Source organism: Odocoileus virginianus, chromosome 3 (assembly GCF_023699985.2).
Source record: "Odocoileus virginianus isolate 20LAN1187 ecotype Illinois chromosome 3, Ovbor_1.2, whole genome shotgun sequence".
In the NCBI taxonomy this organism is placed as follows: domain Eukaryota; kingdom Metazoa; phylum Chordata; class Mammalia; order Artiodactyla; family Cervidae; genus Odocoileus; species Odocoileus virginianus.
Genome location: NC_069676.1, coordinates 4,730,103 through 4,750,406, shown reverse-complemented (window position 1 = coordinate 4,750,406; position 20,304 = coordinate 4,730,103). Strand labels below are relative to the sequence as shown.

The 20,304-nt window shown below is 55.0% G+C and overlaps 1 protein-coding gene across 3 annotated transcripts; it reads right to left on the bottom strand.

Annotated features, from left to right (window-relative positions):
* Window positions 1-204: 204 nt before the first annotated feature.
* On the bottom strand, window positions 205-17,260 carry JAK3 (Janus kinase 3). 3 transcript variants are annotated; one of them, XM_070461959.1, is made up of 24 exons: window positions 17,153-17,257; window positions 14,202-14,394; window positions 13,614-13,737; window positions 13,180-13,291; window positions 12,776-12,921; window positions 12,088-12,382; window positions 11,376-11,498; window positions 11,113-11,270; window positions 10,584-10,695; window positions 10,183-10,369; window positions 9,258-9,385; window positions 8,896-9,027; window positions 8,102-8,186; window positions 7,183-7,310; window positions 6,335-6,467; window positions 6,101-6,252; window positions 5,810-5,960; window positions 5,047-5,186; window positions 4,786-4,975; window positions 4,062-4,186; window positions 3,362-3,534; window positions 2,882-2,999; window positions 2,436-2,546; window positions 205-1,496 (listed from the first exon to the last, which is right to left on the bottom strand). In XM_070461959.1, the coding sequence occupies exons 2-24, from the start codon at window positions 14,383-14,385 to the stop codon at window positions 1,389-1,391; spliced, it is 3,315 nt and encodes a 1,104-aa protein (XP_070318060.1). In that variant the 5' UTR covers window positions 14,386-14,394; window positions 17,153-17,257; the 3' UTR covers window positions 205-1,388. The 3 variants fall into 3 exon arrangements, with proteins under 3 accessions (XP_070318060.1, XP_070318063.1, XP_070318069.1); XM_070461962.1 differs by having other exon boundaries at window positions 14,202-14,398; window positions 17,153-17,250; XM_070461968.1 differs by lacking the exons at window positions 205-1,496; window positions 2,436-2,546; window positions 2,882-2,999 and having other exon boundaries at window positions 3,446-3,534; window positions 4,812-4,975; window positions 14,202-14,398; window positions 17,153-17,260.
* Window positions 17,261-20,304: the final 3,044 nt, after the last annotated feature.

The following is a 20,304-nucleotide window of genomic DNA, read 5'->3' as shown; positions in this document are numbered from 1 at the left end:
GGACAGAGCCAAGGCCAGCAGCTGGGGTTCGGGGGAGGGCTTCTGTCCTTGAGGGCCTCACCCTCCTGTCCCTCCTCCCCCAGCATGTCCTGAGGCTCCCATTGCGGCCCCCCGGGGTCTCGATCCCCCAACTCGGATCACATTTCTCCCTGGCTCACACATCCCCAAGAATTCCCATTGCCCAAGTCCAGCAACAAACCATCCTTTCCACTGAATTTCTTTATTCATTCAATGAACACTCCCAGAGTCTTCTTTGTGCCCACCCTAGCGGAGACAGAGCTGGATACAGACATCCTCCAGCCCTAGAGCTGGAAGTACAGGGCTGAATGGGAGTAGTGGGAGAATCCCAGGGAAGGCTGCAAGGAGGTGATAGCTGGGGTTTTGAGAGATGAATAAGAGTTTTCTAGGGAGGCAAAAGTGGCAGAAAAAGCTTGCAGGCAGGTATGAAGGCGTGGTGGGGGCTGAGCCTGCACTAGATGCCTTCCCACAATCTTCCAGAAGTTGACTCTGTAGAGCCCAAGGGCCAACACTCTTGCCCATTAGACAGAGGATGGAACTGAAGCCAGAGAAAGGAAGCAACTCGCCCACCATCACACAGCAAGTAAGTGGCAGAGCTGTGGGCTCCAACAGCCTGTGCTCTTAACCCCTGTACTCTGAGCCTCTTCCTCTCGCCATGCCGTTTCCTCTGCCAAGAATGCCTTTCCGTCCTTCAATTGATGAAAAGCTCCTGTTAGGCTCCATTGTCCACTGTATGATCCTCTGGTCCAGAGAGAAAGGGCCCCAGTTTACAGAAGCCCTGGAACACTCAGGTTCAGAGCCTGGGGACCTCAGCCTCTCCTGGTCCCTTACACAGTTCCAAACAGTCACACAGGCTCCCCCTCAAAGAGTGGATTTTTCAGCCCGGACAGTTGCTCTTGTCCTTGGCTTCCTCCAGCTAAAGAGGGAGACGGGACTAGAAGCCTGAGATGACATATTTAAAGCTACATAATGGCTCCTCTGAAAATGAGAACATGAAGCTGCAGGCTAGACCGTGAGAGGTTGGCAAGATGGAAGGTCCTTAAATGTGGTCCCTTGATTCTGGGGAGTGGATGGAGCTCATTAGACCCCATCATGACATCTGTCTTGAATCTTTCCAAGTTCAAAAAGCCACAGGCTGCTGTCGCCCTGCCAACCAGGGTTGCTCCCCCACATGCAATGTCAGGCACTCTATGAGGGGTCTCTTGTGAAGCAGGAGGACCAGAAAGGAGCAGGTTCCTGCTCAAGGGCACACAGCAAGTCCATGGAGACCAGAGCCTAGAGGTCTGTGTGCCGGAGATATGAAAAATGACAGAGAATGGTGTTCTCCCTCTAGACAAGCAGGGAAGGTGAGAGTCTCATGCCTCTGGACACTATCCCCGGGTTCCACTCCACAGTGCATCCAGCTGGGGGCCCAGGGCACTGAAGGATGGCCGGTCTTGAGGGTTAGGGGCCCAGCACAGCTTCATGAGCTCATGAACCTGAGGGATAGAGAAGAGACAACAGGGTCACATGGGAGTGGCAGAAAAGACATGACTCCTGTTCGCAGTTTTAAAATATAAACTAGACTCCATCCGGCTCTTGCTCCAAAGCCTCCCGTGGCTCCCCCTATGGGTCTCAGAAAAAAATTTCATCCCCTCCCGTCTCCCTCCCTCTACCACCCCCTCCATCACCTCCTCTCGTGTTCCATGCAGCCACATCTGCCCCCGTCTCATTTTCCAAATACACCAAACTCGTTTCCACCTCAGGGCCTTTGCACCTGTTGTGTGCGCCACTGAAAATGCTCTCTCCCAGCTCTCCCCTTGGATGGTATCCTCCTCCTCCCTCAGGCACCACCCCCTCTAGGAAGCTGCTCCTGACTATGCCTCCCTCGTCTTTTCCTAGACATTGATCACCACCAGAATGTTCCTGTTAGCTTCTGGTGGTTACAAGGAGGAGGGGTATTATCTGTTCTGCCCTCCACTGGGTCCCCAGCACCCAGCACAAAGCCCAGCGCACAGAGCTCAATAAATGTCTGTGGCCTGAGCAAATTAATTTGTGAATGACCAACCACATGTCAGACACTTCCACAAAAGCTCTGATGAGAAACTGTAAGAATCATTTATTGAGCACCGACTGTATGCTAGGCTCCGAGATGAGCACTGAAGAGGTGTTAGCAAATTGGTCCTCCCCCACCCTATAAGGCATTGTTATTCCCATTTTGGAGACAGGTAAACTGAGGCTCTGAAAGTGTTTGTGCTTTACCATACAGTGAGAGAGCAGCAAGGGCCAGAAATCCCCTTCAGCCTCATTCCCCGATCCCTGCTCTCAACCAAGAGATATCTTGGGTGGAGAGTAATTCAGAGGGATCAGCAGGCTTGCCTAAGACACCGCGGTGAATCTACAAAGTGGGAAACTGAGGCGGGTCCTCCAGAGCTCACCTCACGAGGACAGGCAGGAGGTGCGGGCAGCCTCTGGCCCTCGGCCAGCAGCTCCAGGAGGCGACAGAGGGCTGGAACATCTCTCTCACACCCCATCATCCGCAGGAACTCCTGGAGCCAAGGGGAGGGCCCGAGGTGGCGGAGGGGCCACCCAGCGTGGAGGGGGGGGCCGCCCGTTATCGTGGGGGCCAGCCACAGTGAAGCGAGGAAGGCGCTCACCCACCCGTGCTAAGGGAAGGGGGCCCTCCTAACGGGGAGGAGGAGTTGCCTGCGACGGATGCGGAAGGCAGCTGCCTGTGATTGGAGGGGAGGGGCGGGAGCTACCAGTCCCAGTGAAAAGAGGTCCTCCCGGAGCATCTGAGGCTGGGATCGGGTGACCCTCAGCACAGAGGACAGGGCTGGCCCGAGGGGGAGGAGGCTTGGGGGACCCAGGGGTGCCGACTCACGGCCGAGGGGCTACAGTTCTTGTCACTGTAGGTGAAGAGCTCGTACAGGACCACCCCGAAGCTCCAGACATCCGACTGGCGCGAGAAGATGTTGTCCGAGAGGGACTCGGGGGCGTACCTGGAGGGGGCCAGGGAGGTCTTGGGAGGCGACAGTAAGGCAGAGGACAGGAAAGGGAGCAGCCCTGGACTGGGGTGGCTGGTCCCGGTAGGTGACTATGACAAAGTCAGTCCCAGCCCGTTCTGAGGTCTCAGCTTCCCTGGCTGTGGGATGGGAGGATGCTCCAAAGCTGTAGGGTGCCGGGGCGGGGCCGGGGCGGGGCCAGAGCAAGAAAAGGCATGTGATCGGGGAGGAGCCAGGGCTATGGGGGCGTGGCCACAGCAGGCCCAGCCCCGCGGGAGGCAGGGCCGAACCGAAAAGCCCCCGAGGCGGAGCGGCCTGGGCAGTGCGGAGGGAGGGTGGGGCTGGGAGGAGGTCCCTACCAGAAGATGGGGCTCTGGCCTGGCTCGCGGACCACGTAGTAGTCTTTGTCGAGAGGCAGCAGCTTGGCGAGGCCGAAGTCGGCGATCTTGACGTGCGTCTCGCTTTCCACCAGGATGTTCCGGGCCGCCAGGTCGCGGTGCACGCAGCGGCAGGAGCCCAGGTATTCCATGCCCTACGGGCGGGCATGGGGTGCGAACCCCCAGGATGACTCCGTAGGAGCCCCAAGTCTGACCTGGAATCCTACAGCAGCCCCAACCCAGATCCCAAGCCTAACCCTACCCCTGACCCATCTTGCACTCCAGTCCTCACCTTCTTATTGTTTTGGACCTACTATATAAGTGTTAGTCTCTCAGTCGTGTCCGACTCTTTGTGACCCCATGGACTGTAGCCCACCAGGCTCCTCTGTCCATGGGATTCTCCAGGCAAGAATACTGGAGTGGGTGGCCATGCCCTCCTCCAGGGGATCTTCCCGACCCAGGGATGGAACCCAGGTCTCCCGCACTGCAGGCAGATTCTTTACCGTTTGAGCCACAAGAGAAGTCCCCGACCTTAGCCCTAACTCAACCGCATTTCCAACCTGACCTAGAGCCCAAACCTCAACCCTCAGCCTTCCCGGCGAATCCATGCAGACATCGCCCATCGAGCCAGCTCTGTGGACGCGGCAGGTGCACGGTCGCCCCGCCCTCCTCCGCCCCGCACCTTGCAGATCTGGGAGGCGTAGAGGAGCAGGCGGGCAGCGTCAAGGCGGGTGCGGTGCCGCTGCAGGAAGTCGCGCAAGCAGCCGCTGGGCAGATATTCCATGACCAACCGCAGGCTCTGGCGGCCTAGGGGTGGCGGGAGAGGCAGGCAGGAGTCACCACAGAGCCTAACTTCGTCTCCTCCTCCTCCCCATTCTTCTTCCCCGATCAGAGTGGGACCGTGTGTCCCCTCCGGGCCTCAATATTGCTTTCTATAAAATGGGAACGGCAACAGTGACACGTATCGCTAGTCTATTTGAGTACTTTCTATAATATACATTAATTCTTTTTAACCTCATAACGACCCGTTTGTTTCAGGTGGGGAAACTGACAATGCCAAGGTAGTCTTGGGCTTCCCCGGTGGCTCCGCAGTAAAGAATCAGCCTGCAATGCAGGAGACTTGCAGGAGATACCGGTTCGATCCCTGGATGGGGAAGATTCCCCTGGAGTAGGAAATGGCAACCCACTCCGGTATTCTTGCCTGGAGAATCCCCCGGACAGAGGAGCCTGGGGGGGGGGGCTACAGTCCAGGACGGGGGTCACAAATGAGTCGGACAAGACTGAGCGACTAAACCAACAAGGCAGATCTGGATAAACAAGATCAGTCGGTGGCGCGCCTGCTGGCGTTCTGAGACCACCTGAAGTGGCCGTGCAGGATGAGGGTGTGTGGCTGGAGAGCGGCTCACCTGGGCCATAGCTGACACCCCGGTACCTGACGATGAAGTCGCTGTGGAGGGCTTTGAGGATCTGGATCTCCCGCTGGAAGTCCCGCTGTTGTTCTGGCCCGCTGTGCTGCAGCTGCTTTACGGCCACCAGGGCCCCTGTGTTGTCGCCCAGCGGGTCATAGCGGCACAGCTCCACGCTGCCGAAGTTGCCCTGGGGGACAACGGGGCTGGTGTCCACACGCATGAGTGCTACCCCACCCACCCCAGCCTAACCCACCTCACCTTGCCCAGCTGTGAGATGTACTTGAGGTGTCTCTCCTCAAAGATGGTAGGGTCCTGGCACGCATAGAGCTGGGTGCCATTCCAGAGCCCATCACGGGGCGCCAGGGTGCCAGGTGTGGGGTCTGAGAGGAGCTCATAATCTGGGGGGCAGAGGCAGTGAGTGAGCAGTGTACTGGGCCCTGGACCCCCGCTCCTAAGCTAACTTGCTGCGTGACCTCCATCTGAATGCTCACCCTCTCTGTGCATTATGGCAGAGCCACTGCAAGCCAAGAGGTGTTTTGTAGGGCTGGGAAAAGGTGCCTCTTGGCAAAGGCAGCCCTCTTCTGCAGTGTACATGCTGAACACAGACAGAAAGGCACTTCCCAGACTTCACTGCCATGGGGTGATAGGGGAGAGAGACGCACTGGAAGCTCCTTTAAGCCTGGCCCATGAAAACCTAGAGTGGGACCTTCTATACTCTCTCTCCTGTTTGCAGAGGATCCAATAGGGGCCTAAGGCCATAGGATGGGTGGAACCACAAAGAGAGAGTTTCTTGCTGACTTGGATACACTCATGGACTGAGAACTACACATCCATCATGTGTGACCTTGAACTGAAGGGCTTGTTTGTTACAACAGCTGTTGAAGCTCATACTGACTGTAGGTCATCGATCAGCCCAACCTTGCCTAGCACACAGGGCAGGCTCCACATACAAATCTCACTCTTCTACGGGGTCCAATATAACATCCCAGCCCTGCCCACCCTGCCTGGCCCCAGTGGGCACCTGAAGTGATGAGGCTGTTCAGGTCACGGATGACAGCGCGGAAAGAAGGCCTCTGGCCTGGCTCATAGGCCATGCACTGTTGGATCAGCAGGGCCAGCTCCATCCACTTCGGGGCAGGCAACTGCTGCCGTTCCTGGTAAAACTGGAGCTTCTAAAGGCAGGATGAAGGGTTCGTTACCCCCAGTGAACCCTCAGAGGTACCCCCCGAGACCCGCCCATCCTCCCCAAGCTGGGCTTCATTCTACCCTTCGGTCAAATGAGAGCTCTGGAAGCCGATGGTGGCGCTCTGACCTTGGCAGGCTCCAGGGCACTGATGGGCACGGTGACGCCACTGAAGACCTCCCAGACAGTGGCTCCAAAGCCCCACTTGTCAGCCTCCAAGCCAAGCGTCCGGGCCTCCTGGAGGCATTCAGGAGCCACCCAGGGGATCCTGTCGGTGAGCACTGGTGCAGGAGGCAAGCGGGGGTCAGGGATCCACTTTCTCACCCCTCTAGGTCCCTCCCTCTTTCACCGCTCAGCACTCACTCTCCAGGCTCAGCACAGTGGGGCTGACACCCGGGTCACTCAGCTTGATGAAAGGCAGGTTCCCATCAGCCCCCTCACGAGCCAAGAGCACCTTCCGGGCTGAGACGTTGCCGTGACGGAGACCTTTGTCCTCCTGAGCGGTCCGAGCACAGGGAAGCGCCGGGGGTTGGGGTGGGGGTGAATGAATGTGCTGGCTGGCGAACTCCTACACATCCTTCAAAGCCCACCCGGTACTGCTCAGACCACACTTCAACATCTTTCCTAGACTACTGGCAACACACCTCCTGTGTCCCTCCTCTTCTTGAACACTGCTCCTTCATCCCATGGCTCCTTACTCCCTTCAGGATAAAGTCAAAGGTCCTCAGACTGGCACTCAAGGCCCTTTGAAATCCAACTCTTGGCCACTCTTCCCATGGGCTTCTCTCTCCCACATCCCCACTCTGGTCTCCTGCCAGGAGAACAGACCTGATCCACCCCTGGACAAGCAACACATCTTCTAAGCTGCAGCCTTTGCCCAGGCTTTTCTCTCAGCCTGACATGCTTTCCTTCCTCTTTTTTCTTGATGAACTTCTACTCAATCTCCAAGACCCCAACTTCACTGTTCTTTCTTCTGGGGAAGTCTCCCCCCGGGGCCAGCCTCGTTGCTCACCAGTCCCCTCAACTTCCATGAATGATCAGCTGTCTCCTGCTCTTACACCTCTGAGCCTGTATGTACGCTGTTCCCTCAGTCTCAAATGCCCTCCACTTGCCCTCCACCCTTGCCAAACTCCTATCCATACGACAGAACCCACTCTCAAAGCCCCGTCCACTCTGTGAATGGAGGATGGAGCAGGCGGAGGAGCACTCACCAGGTAGTTGAGGGCATAGGCCAGCTGTTTGATCACCTGTAGCTTCCAGCTGGCTGGCACTAGGTGGCCACACTTGCGTAGATACGTGTCCAGCGCTCCCAGGCGTACAAATTCCTGAACCATGATACCTGGTGGAAGTAAGAAGGGGCAGGGTTGGGAGGTAGGACTGTACTGTATTCAACAGGCTCTGTCCCCAACCCCAGCTTCAAAGGTCGCTTGAACTCTCAGCTCTGACATCTCCCTCCCGCATTCCTCCGTCCTTACCCAGCTCACCTCTCTGCTTCCCCACTTCCCATCTCAGAACCATTTGCCTCTAATGCCTGGAAGGTGTCGAGCTCTCTCCATGACTCACTCCCAACCCTCTGCAAGGTCTGTGTTTCTGACTGGAACACCCCTCTTCTCTCACTTCCCCAATGTCTATTTATTCTTGCCTTTCCAGCTTAGAATGTATCCTTACCTATTCAGAATCACTGCTTGACCTCCAGAGGTTAGCAGCCTCTGACCACCCACAATGATCTGTGCTGCCCCACCACACACAATCGTTTATCATCCTGCTCAGCCTGTCCTGTTCTATGCTATGCACCAAGCTCCTGGCACATGTTGGGCTCCCAGTAAACAGCTGCTGAGCTGAGCTGATGGAGACACGGCTTGGAGAGGCAGCGTGGACCTTGCAAAGCTGCAGAGATGGCACACAATAGATCAGAACCCACGTCTGCCTGACTTGAGATAATTCTGGGGGCTTAAGTATTGGTGGGAGCCTGGAGCTGCTTATTCAAAGAGTTATGATGGAGGGACATGAGTACAGGATGATAGACCCTGGTGGAATGGAGCCCCAGCCAGGGCAGGCTCTGAGTGTGTACTGCATTGCTGCTGTAGGTGGGCTCAGTGAGGCAGGGCAGAGATGGGGAGTGTCTCTCACTGTCTCCAGCCATGCACACGCCATGGAGCAATATGAGATGCTGGTATGACACTTGGCTCATCAAGCTTGCTGCTTCCAGGAATGACTGGGGAGGAAAGAATGGAGAGAACATGTATGGGTTTCTTCCACTCATGGGTCAGACCAAAGAACCCCAAACTTGCTGCTCACAAACTTGCCTCGGGAGACCTGGCCGCCAGCTTCCTCTGGCCTTGGAGTCCACCATTAATGCACACAGCACTCCGTATCATGATTTTTTTGATGGAGGCAGGAAGTCCCTCACCTTCTGGCTCAAACCTTCCTCTGTGTTGTCCAGCCCCTGAAGATGCCTCCACCCACATCATTCCTCTCTTTTCCTTTGCTCATTCCTCTCCGACCCACTGTTCTCCTTGCTATTCCTTAAACATGCCACACTTGGCCCTGCCTCAGGACCTTTGCACTGGCAGTTCCCTCTGTCTGGTATACTCCACCTCTTTGCATCTAAATTCCTCACCCTTCTATATTTCATGGAGATGCTGTGGCTACATTTCTGCTATTTTAAGACCCTGTGTGTGTTCTCTTTGTTTCGGTTTTGGGTTTCTTTTTTGGGTGTTTTTTTTTTTTTTTTAGCTACACTGAAGCATGCAGGATCCTCCCCAATCAGAGACTGAACCTGCACCTGCTACTGTGGGAGCGTGGAGCCTTAACCACTGGACCACCAGGGAAGTCTGACCCTGTGTGTTTTTAAATTTCTCTGAATCCAAAACCCCCTCTCCAGCTAGGCCCTAACCCAGAAGGTCTGGTCCCACCCTGCTCACCTCCATGCAATTCTTGTGCTTGGCATCCATCACTTTGAGCAGCACCTCTGTCTCTCGGGCCTCCCCATCCACAATCTCATGGTGACAGCCCCGATAAATCTTGGTGAAGGACCCGTGACCTAGGTTCTCATGCTGGAGAGTGAGGAGGCAACATGAAAGGCCAGTAACAGGGCTCCCATGGGATCCTGTCCCTTAGCTCTGGCCCAAGCAAGGCATAGGTAAAGGATCAGTTTTACAGATGATGAAACAGAGGCACAAAGAGATTATATCACATGACTGAGGCCACACAGCAGAGATGGATGCAGACCTGCTCTCTGGATCCCAACTGAAGCATGTTTCCCCCATTTCCTGGGGCCCCTTACCCACTGCAGGCTGTCAGCAGGGATCTTGTGAAACGTCATCTGACTCAGCTGGCATTGGAATTGGGGCTGAACAGGGGATGATGTGGGTGGGTTGCAGCCTCTCCGGACCACAATCAGATTGGACTTTTCTATGGGGAGTGGAAAGAGGAAGAAAACTAGAGGTCAAAGGTGAAAGGTCCTCAAAGGATTGCTCACTCCCTGTCTCAGTGTGGGGACGTCCTTGGTGGCTCAGATGATAAAGAGTCTGCCTGCAATGAGGGAGATCTGGGTTTGATCTCTGGGTCAGGAAGATCCCCTGGAGAAGGGAATGGCAACCCATTCCGGTATTCTTGCCTGGAGAATGGACAGAGAAGCCTGGTGGGCTACAGTCCATGGAGTCACAAAGAGCCAGACACAACTGAGTGACAAATACGAAACTGTCTCAGCGTGGGGTCTTCTGCAGAAGCCAGGTCTAAGATGAGGGTTCCAGGGCACATGGTTTATTTGAAAGGAAACTCCAGGAAGTCCCAGTGAGGGGAGGGAGAATGAGAACAAGATGGAAGGAACTCTGCGGGTGGTATAAATGAGCAGGTCATGCTGTGGGCAGCCTGGTCTCAAGTTCTACTAGGGATTCTGGGAAAATCTGGAGAACTCACACCTTAAAGCTGTCCCATCCCAGGGGTATGTCTGAGAGCAAAATTCACCCAGAACAAGAGGCAAGAGATGAACAGAGGCTAAGTGCTCGTGACATCACTCAGATCCAGCTGTGCCTGGATTCAGCCCTCCCTGGAAGCAGTCTCTATCCCACAAGCCCTAGATCACCTTTTTTCCCTCCTAGACTACTTTGACCAGCAGTCTTTGTCACTTGCCACTCAAGAGCTGGAACAGATCACAGAAAGGCAGGGTCCCAGATTGCCTACTCAGCTCGGGGGGAAGGCAGGCTCACCTTTAGGTCTGGGGTTGCAGCAGAAGGTAAGGTACAGCTCAACCCCATCCACGTGCAACCCACCGTTCCAACAGGCTGCCAGGAGCTCGCGAAGACTGCTGTGGGGACGGCCAAGGCCAGCCAGGGAGAACGTTCCTGTGGGGTCGCACCGGATGAGGCAGCCCTTATAATCCGGGCCCAGGGGGGTCTGCAAAGAGGAGTGAGTGGTCTCTGAGTGGAAGTGGGCAGCACTCTTCCCCTCAAATCTCCAAGTCTTTCCATATTCTGTTCCCTCCACTGGGAATGCCTTTTCCCTCCCTTTCTTCAGGAAGCCACGCTGACTCATATTTCAGTTCTCAGCTCAAATATCATCTCCTCCAGGAAGCCCTCCTTGCCCTCCTGGCCCCTGCAGGTAGACTGACCAGGACACAAACAGTTAGGAGGTAGCTGTCGAAATCCTGGGGACTGCGGCGGAGGACGTAGGAGCCGGGAAGCGAGCCCCCAGTCTTGAGTTTGTTGATGGCAAAATCCAGGCTGTGGGGAAAGGTGGAAGAGAATTGAGAGTCGAAGATGGTGAGAAACAGATGGAGGCAGAGAAACCAAACTAAACCTGAGCTCTAATCTTGGTCTCTCTGAAGCCCTGGGAACCTCACCAGGTAACATTCCCTCACTCCCTCCCATGTGTAAAGTGAACTGAAAGCTGGGCTTCTGCCTAGGGGATTAAAGAGGAAACCGCAGGCGAAGCCCCACACCTGGGCACCTCCAGCATCCCCAGGAAATGGCCCTGGGGCCTCAAGGAGCCAAAGGGAGGGAAGCGGCTGCAGAAATGAGACTGCAGACTCACTGAGCGCCAGCTTTGCGCCTGGTGCTGTTGAAGGGCTCGTGAGAGGCAAGGACACGGAGGCACTGAGAAGGGGAGTGCCCGAGACTTGGTCCCCAGTGAGTCCTTACGTGATGGGGCCGTGGCACTGCTCAGCCACCTCCTCCAGCAGCCGCGGCGGCGCCACCTCCTTGCAGAAGTAGTGCCGCGAGTCCGTCGTCAGCCGGAAGTAGCCATCCACGAGCGCCACGAAGGACAGCGCTGCGGGAAGCCCCGGGAACTCGGCCTCCTGTGAGGACCGGTGTCAGGGCCCGCCGCGGTCCGAGGGTGACAATCCCGGGGCCCCGCCGTCAGGAACGGAGAAGGTAGGAAGGGAGGGGGTTCCAGCACCCACCAGGATCTGATTGTCTGTCCTGGTGATGGTGACCAGGCGATGCTCCGCAGCCGGGCCAATGCACGGCGCCTGCTTGATGCTGATATCCACGATTTCTGGAAAGTCGCAGAAGGGCTGGAGGACCTGTGAAGAAGCGGGAGGCCTGAAGCTGGGGTCCCGCCCCCTCCGCGCACCTAGTCCTTTTTGGAAGCCTGGACCCCACCAGTCCATACTCATGAGGCCCGCTCCTCCCAGCCTTACCGAGTCCCATTCCTCTCCAGTCAAGCCCCCACCAAGCCCTTCCTCCTTCTGTCCACACCATCCCTCTCAACTCCCTCCCCTGCTCACCCCAAATATCCGCCCCCTCACCTCTGCCAGACCCAGAGTCCTTCCCTCGGCCGGTCCCCAACCCCGCCCCAGGTCCCGCCCTCACTTAACTCCCCTTTCTCTCCGGGTGTCTCAGTCCAGCCGGGAGCCTCGCCCAGCCCCAGGCCTGCCTCTTCGCTCCACCTGCCGTTAGCCCCATTCCGAGCCCCGCACACCCACTAGCCCCTCCCTCTAGGTGCCGCCCTTTTCATTCCCGCTTCCTCGCTCAGCCCCACCCACACCTCACTCCTCCGTCCCGAGACCCCTCACTGTCCCGCCTCTCCCTCGGCCCCGCCCCCAATCCCCGCCCACGACCCTGCCCTCCCCTTGACCCTCGTTCAGCGACCCCCCCCCCCCCGCCCCGCACCTCGAGTTCTCCTGGGCTCCAGGCGATGCCAGTGCCGCCAGCCACTCGGAGCAGCCCCGGCGTATCCTGCCCACCGGCAGCGCCGGGGAGACCCACGCGGAAGGTCTCGGCGGCCCTGTCTGGATCCAGCCGCTCCAGGTCCATGATGTACTTGACCATGAGCGAGTGCCTGTCAGCCTGGCAGGCCGCCACGCGTCGCAAGGCCCGGCGCACCGTCCTTCGGATGCGCCTCCGAGTCACGAAGCTCAGGCTCTGGATGAGGTCGCGCAGGCCAGGGGGCAGGCAGACCTTGTAGCTGCAAGTGGGCCGAGTGGGGCCCTCAGTGTGGGGCGGGGGTCTCCGCCCGGGAGGACCTAGGCGGCACTTCAACCCAGCCTCTAGGTGCGGGGCTGGAGTGTGGCCTCAGTAGGGCGTCACACAACATACACAGAAACACGCCCAGGGACAGGCATGGGGTAGGGAGGGCTAGGGAGGGCCTCCATGGGACAGGCAGGGACCCACATAGTCCTTTTAGCTGCCTGGGGTCTGGCTATGGAGTCTCAGGGGGGCGGGGTTTCAAGGGGAGGGGGTGGGTCCCATGAACACACGGTAGGCTTGGACGTGGGGAGCCGGACTTGTGATGCCCTGGTGGAGCCGTGTTGGCTCGCTCCCAGGTAGAGGCTGGGCGCCACAGCCTGGAAGCCCTCACCTGACCGTCTTCAGCAACTCCTCGGGCCGCTGAGCCTGCTCGAGGGCCATCCGGGCCAGGTCCAGAACAGCCAAGCTGAGGCACTCACCCTGTTCCTTGAGGCTGAGGCCTACCGAGAGGCGGCCACTCACCAGGTCATGGCGGTGCTAGGAGCCAGTCACAGCCCGATCATGAGCCCTGATGTGGTCAATAGACCCCCCAACCCTGGGCCGACCTCCACCCTGGGGCTGCCACTCTGAGCCCCGCCCACCCAGCTAGCCCCTCGCTCTTCATACCGCCCAATTCATTCCCAAATCCTCGCTCAGCCCTACTCACAGGAGAGTCAGCCAAAGCTGCCCAAACATGAGCCCTGACATTGCCCTCTGTACCCCTACCCCTGAGCTGATCCCCACGCAGACACCTACCTGAGCAAAGAGGTGCTCCAGGACTGGCAGATCCAAGATGGCACTGGCCAAGTCCTTTCGTAGCCCATATCGGTGGCACTTCTCTAGTCCAAACCAGTTGGGAAAATAAAAGCTGTGGGGGAGGGGAGAACCCTGGAGTAGGGGATATGATGAGGGGGGGACTGTGCCAAGACCTCACAGAACCCAGGTTATACCCTTGACTTGCTGTGTGATGTTGGACAAGTGAACCACCCTCTCTGACATTAGTCTTCTCATATGTGAAATGAGCAATGCTCATGCCCTCCCTGAGGCACCCACCAGGAGGTGCAGGGAGATGATGATCCAAGGGTTTCTGTGGTTTTAAACTCCCATTTCCCAAGCCCTCAGCAAAAGGCATGCCCTCCCGGTATCATTTAACCCACATTTACGGGGTGGGGGGGGGAGACACTTCCTACCGGAGCCTGTAGACAAGGACCTGGGTACCCGTGTCCTCCACGGAGAAGATGTGGCTCGGGGGGAACCAGCAGGAAAGGTCTTCCAAAGCCAGAGCAAAGAGGGAGTGGTACACCGGCAGGATGCCTGAGGGGACACTCGAGTCAATTCCCTCTCAAATCTCCCCATCTGTCCCCTGCAGGCCTGCCAAGTTATCCTCATGCAGCCCCACCGGCGCTTTCTCACTTTCAGCTCTGACAGCATGTCCCACCCCTGCGTGCACCCATTCCAGGGCTCCTCAGTGCCCTGAGGAGAAAAGCCATGGACTCAGCCTGCTTCTCAGGGCTCCCTGCCTCTCTCTCCAGGGCATCGCTTTCCACTTAACAGTTTACCTCGAGGGATGACCATCTGTTTCTTCTAATAGACTATCATGCCTCTGAGTCTACGCACATGCCATTCTGTGTGCACCCTCCTCCCTTACCAAACTCCTACTCATCCCTCAAAGCCCCAGATCCAATGCTGACTCTGCTTGGCAGCTATTCCAGCTCCCAATCTGTGTTCCACACAACCCTAACCCTCCTTCTGATCAAGCCTTCTTGGGACGCACTTACCACTGGCCTTAGCAGCGCAAACACACAGGTCTTCAGCTGAGTGGTCCCCAAAGGAGAAGGACAGGCACTGTGGGGGTCCAGGGCCCCGAGGGGGCAACAGCACGTGCAGGGCACCAGCCTCGGAAGAGGAGAGGCTGCAGGAGCGCTGAGAAATCAGGGGTGTCTCCTCACTTGGAGGTGCCATGAGTGCAGCCTGCCTGGACACAGAAAAAGGTCGCCCCTCAGTTGCGATCACAGGACAAGGTTGCAGACCTTCTGAGGTAGGAGTGGGGTGGGTGAAAGAAATACAACTGAGTGAGGTAGGGATGAAACCAGAGAAATAAGGAGGAGAGAGGGACAGAAAGAGAAGGACAGACATGGGCAGAGGCAGAGAGAGGGAGCTGAGTGTGCAAGGTGGGTGAGGAGCCATACCACCCCCGGCGAGGGCTGTGCTGGGAAGCTGGAAGACATTCACACAGATTCGTGTGAACTCACCCTTCAGACTCTTGGTGCCCAGGGCAAACATCTCTAGTCAACCTCCAGCCTCCACACATACCCACTCTCCAATCCTTTCTCCAGACAGGCATGATCAATCAATCAATCACAGATACAAGGATTTGCTAACCAGCAAGCAGATAGTTATTGGCCTGGGCAAGTGTGCATGCTCAGTTATGACTGATTCTTTGCGACCCCATGAACTGTAGCCCTCCAGGCTCTTCTGTCCATGGGATTCTTCAGGCAAGAACACTGGAGTGGGTTGCGATTCCCTCCTCCAGGGGATATTCCTGGCATGTGGATTGAACTCAGGACTCCTGCAGTTCCTTCACTGGCCAGTGCCACCTATGAAGCCCATTGGCCTGTGCACATGGGTATTTAAGGAAATAGAAGTGGCCATCCCTCCTTGTGAAGCTGGAGGATTCTAGCACTTCTGAGGCTGGGGAAAGAAGCTTTTGCAGTTGGAATGGCAACCCACTCCAGTACTCTTGCCTGGAAGATCCCATGGACGGAGAAGCCTGGTCCATGGGGTCACAAAGAGTCAGACACGACTTCACCTAATGCATGCCTTGGGGGCTGATCCAGACATCAGACTCAGTCATCATCAGAGTCAATCAACAGAGATCTCTGCCTCTGTCTCCTCTGATCCCTGTATCTCTGTTCCATTAGTTCCCCAGAGTAGGAAGTTCTCCCCAGGTTAGGTCCAGGAGGAAACCACCCACATGATTTCCAGGAGTTCTACACCAGTCACCTTCCAGATCTCTCTCTCCCTGGGGGACCCAGAGCTCAGGACCCTGGGCTGAGTAGAGGAAGGAATTGGGTTTCACATGCCATGAGGAAAAGGAGGAAGACGAAGAAGATCTACGTAAATTGACCCAAATGAAGAAGATACAAAGAGAATATTGGTAAAAACTATGTTCCAGGGACTTCCCTGGCAGTCCAGTGGTGAAGACTGCGCTTCCAATGCAGGGGATGTGTGTTTGATCCCTGGTGGGAGAACTAAGATTCCACATGCCGCTGGATGTGGCCAAAAAGTGTAAAACAAAAAACAAACAACAAAAACTATGTTTCACAATAATAGTGGGAGTGGGTGGAGAGTGTTAATGAGATTTTAACACACTCGGAATATAAGCCTGGGACTGGGGATCGGTGAAAACCTCAGGCTGTGGGTTCAAATCCCAGCCCCACCATATCCTGGCTTTGTGACTCCAGCAGGGCTCCCACAGTTGGGACACAGTTTTCTCAGCTATGAAATGTGTGCTGACTCCCACCTGCTTCAGTGAGGTAGTTTACTGAGTCCAGCCCGACCTGTCAACACGTTTAAAAGTGACAGTATTGGCCACTCAGTTGTGTCTGACTCTCACGACCCCATGGACTCCACCAGGCTCCTCAGTCCATGGAATTCTCCAGCAAAAATACTGGAATGGGTAGCCATTCCCTTCTCCAGGGGAATCTTCCGAACCCAAGGATTGAACCCAGTTCTCCTGCATTGCAGGCAGATTCTTTACCTTCTGAGCCACCAGGAAAGCCCATTAAGACATTTGCTGCTGCCGCTAAGGCGCTTCAGTTGTGTCTGACTCTGTGCGGCCCCATAGACTGCAGCCTACCAGGCTCCGCCACCCATGGGATTTTCCAGGCAAGAGTACTGGAGTGGAGTGCCATTGCTTTCTCCAATCAACACATTTAATCCCCACTAAATGATACAAACCCTTGGTGACATACTCAGCAACCACTTGACAAATGTCAGCCAAACCAGACGGGAAGGTCCCTTAGGACAGTGGTTTGAGGCTTACCTTCAGGGAGGTAGTACTAGGGAAGAGGAAACTTTCCCCTAGGGACACTCCAGTGTTACCAGCTCCCAGACCAGGAACTGGAACTTTCCCCACCCCACCCTACTCTGTCACTTCTCACTTCTTATTTCTAACAGTCGCCCTGATCTTTGCACCTTTATGTAAATGGAATCACAAAGCAGTGTCTTTTGTTTAAAATAAATCTTTAAAAACATGATTTTTTAAATATCGAAAGTAAAGGAAGAAAATTCGAAAAAGAATTCGATATTTTTAAAATATCGAATAGGAAGTCTATTTGGCGCCCAGAGAAACGTCCCTGTTTTAACATCAAAAGTCCCACATGCCCAGAAGGGAAGGTTTGTTGGTCACCCAGTGCTCGGGCCTGGGAACCTGGAGCATAGGAGTCGCGAAGTGTGTCCCCAGAGATTGGAGCCCTGGGCGCATGCGCAAGGACTCCTTCGGGTCTGGGAAGCTGGGAATTCGAGGCCTCGTGCTCCGGACGGAGTTGAAGCCCAGAGGGGAAGTCCTTTGCTGGAGGCCGCACCGCCAGCTGTCCCAGGTTATGCCAGAAGGCTTTTCTCTGAGACCTAGAAGGCACACTTGCCTTTGTCTCCAGCGGCGGCCGTCCACAGAGCCTCCCCCTACCCCCACCTCCGACCCGAGCCCAGTAGCTCCAGCAGCTCTTACCTGGAGGTGACGGCCCCGGGCCAGCGACGGGAGGGCAGAGCCGGGCAGCAGCCGGAGGAAAGTCCCACTCGCTCCTTCCTGTGTGGGCCCCTCGGCTTCCTGAGCGGCTGTCACTTACCGAAAGTCATGGCCCTGTGGGGGCCGGGGAGGGGCAGAAAGTCCCGGAAGCCTCCGCAGCCGCCGTGCTCCTCAGGCTGCTGAAGACCCTGGACCTCAGGGAAGCAGTGACAGCGGAGAGAAGGGCCCAGGTCACCCCGAAGGGGTCTCAGACTCTGTGCTGCTTCCTCCGGCCTCAGTTTACCCATTTGTGGCGTGTGTGGGGTGGGGGGTCACCCAGAGGAACTGATTTCACACCTAAGGAAGGGAACTGGGCTGGATCTGCCCAGGAAGGAGGCAGGGAAGTTGCCCCAAACAAAAGTGAAGTTCTCCTTTACAGTATTTTTCCAATGAGACCCTGGAAGGTATGGCGGTCCCATTTTGTGCTCCATGCCCCAAGTCCAGCCCTAGAGTCTGTGAAAACCAGACAGACTGGGTCACCTCGCTGTCTGGTCTGGCAGGGAGGCAATTAATCATTATGGATAACCAAGAAAACCAAGATGATGGGACAGGCTCAGGCTGAGGCTGAAGGGCGGGGATGAAGGGCGGGGAGCTTGGGGGACAGGCAGGGGCGCGTTCTGTGTAAAGGGCCTGATGGATTAAGCAGGATGTGAAGCAAGACAAAGACGCTCCTGGTGAACACCACAGGGGCAGAGACCCAGAGGTGAGAGTGAGTAGAGCTATTTAAGGCTCAGAGGGCTTGACTGGATGCAGTGGGGAGGGAGGGGGATGGTTTGGCAGCCAGCGAGAGTCAGCTCACAGAGCCAGGTCTGATTGAGGTTTTTTTTTTAGCACACCTGAGGCTGTCATGTGGAGGAGGCAGGAGGCCAGGGCAGTGCTCTTAGTAGGATACAAACCCCAGAAAGTAGAGCTTTGGGATACATTTTATTTTTTTTAATTTATTTATTTTTTATTGAAGGATATGGGGTAAATTTTAGAGCACCTTTTCATCTCTGTGCTCCCCTGGTGGCTCAGATGGTAAAGAATCTCCCTGCAATACAGGAGACCAGGGTTTGATCCCTGGATCTGGAAGATCTGGAGAACCACTCCAGTATTCTTGCCTGGAGAAGTCCACGGGAAGAGGAGCCTGGTGGGCTACTGTCCCAAAGAGTCAGACACGACTGAGTAACCAGCACTTCACCTTCATCTCTGTAATCCCATCTCGAGCTGTGGCACAAAGTGGTTTTGGTACATATTTTGTTGACTTCAACTGAGTTACCCACAGACACTTACTGGGCACATCCGGTGTACAGAGCATTGGGGACACACAGCAGGGTACAGCGCAGATCCAGTCTCTGCCTGGTGGAGTCAAGACGGAAGATGAAAATAAATGAGTATCCAGTCAGGGTTTCAGTGGCCCTCGGTGCCAGGCTTCTAGGAGACGCTGAGTCTGGGAGGGTTTCCTGGAGGAAGTGACTCTGATATACTGAAACCCAAGGACAAGTAGGATTAACCAGTGATCCGGAGGCGTGGAGAGTCCTAGCAGAACAGCCCAGGCAAAGACTGAGGAGCTGGGTAAGGTCACAGTGTTCCTGAGGACAGGGTGGCAGGGGAAATTGTACTGAGACTTGTTTGGAGGCATCAGTGGGGCCTTTGTGGGCTTTGTGGGTGGAGAGGGAAGAGATGTGAGTTGTGTCCTCACTGCAGCAGGAGCCAGAGCAGGCTTGTGGCAGGAAGTGCTGCATGGGGCTTAGCCAGAGTATTTTTCTCTCACTTCCGGGATGGCTTCAGCAGAGAAGAATGCAAAGAGTGAGTTTCTAGGCCACTGACAACTCTCACAGTGTGAGGGTCACTGTGGTATACTGAGAATGAGCAGAAGGGGGACAGAGTGAGGACAGAGGCACCGTCAGTCCCAGAGAGGGCCATGTGAAGTCTCCATGAGGTGATCCCAAGGGGCACAGCCCAGCATTTGCCCGTAAGTTGGAAATTTTGTTGATGTAAACATCCTAAATTTTCTCCTGGCCTAAAACCCACAAATACAAAGAATAAACAAATGGAACTGGAGACAAAGGTAAACTCATGTCATGGATAAAATATCTTCATAGTATGAACAATGCCTGCATGCATGTGTGCTAAGTCGCATTAGGCATGACCAATTCTTTGCAGCCTTGTAACCTGCCAGGCTCATTGGTCCGTGGGATTCTCCAGGCAAGAATACTGGAGTGGGTTGCCATGTCCTCCTCCACGGTATCTTCCCAATCCAAGGATCAAATCCATGTCTCTTTGTCTCCTGTATTGGCAGGAGGGTTCTTTACCATTTGTGTCACCTGGGAAGCTCAAACAACAGTTAGAAGACAATTAAAAAAAATTCCAGTGACTTAGCAGGATACGAATCCATAGATCACAGAAAATGAAGTACAAATGGCCCTTAAATCCAGAAAAAGATGCTCAGCCTCACTCATAATAGGAGAAATGCAAATTAAAAGTAGAGTTGACCCTCGAATAACAAGGGGTTGAACTGTGATGGTCCACTGATACACAGATTTTTTTCAATAGCTATGTACCACAGTACTGCACATTCTGCAGTTGGTTGAATCAGTGGGACTTCGGATATGGAGGGCCGTATATAATGTTATCCATGGATTTTTGACTGCACAGAGGTCAGCACTCCTAATCCCTCTGAGTTGTTCAAGGATCAACAGTATAGTGAAACCATGCTTATTTTAATGGACACAGGAAATGATGAAACTCAACACCTACTCATGATTTTTTTTAAAAAAGTCTAACAAACTATGTGCAAATGGGAATTTCCTCAATCTGATAAGGGGTACTACCAAAAGAAGTCTACAAGTAATATTATACTTAATATAAAAGACTAAATTGTGTCCTTCTGAGATTGGGAATAAGACAAGACTGTCTATTCAGCATTGTTCTAGAGTTCATAACCACTGCAATGAGGCAAGAAAAATAAATAAAAGACTTAAAGATTGAAAAGGAGGAGGTAAATTTGTCCCTGTTTGCAGATGATATGATTGCTATAAGCAATCCAGAGAAATCTATGACAACTACTGGAAGTAATAAGTGAATTATTAGTTCAAAGTTCACAGCTTAAAAAG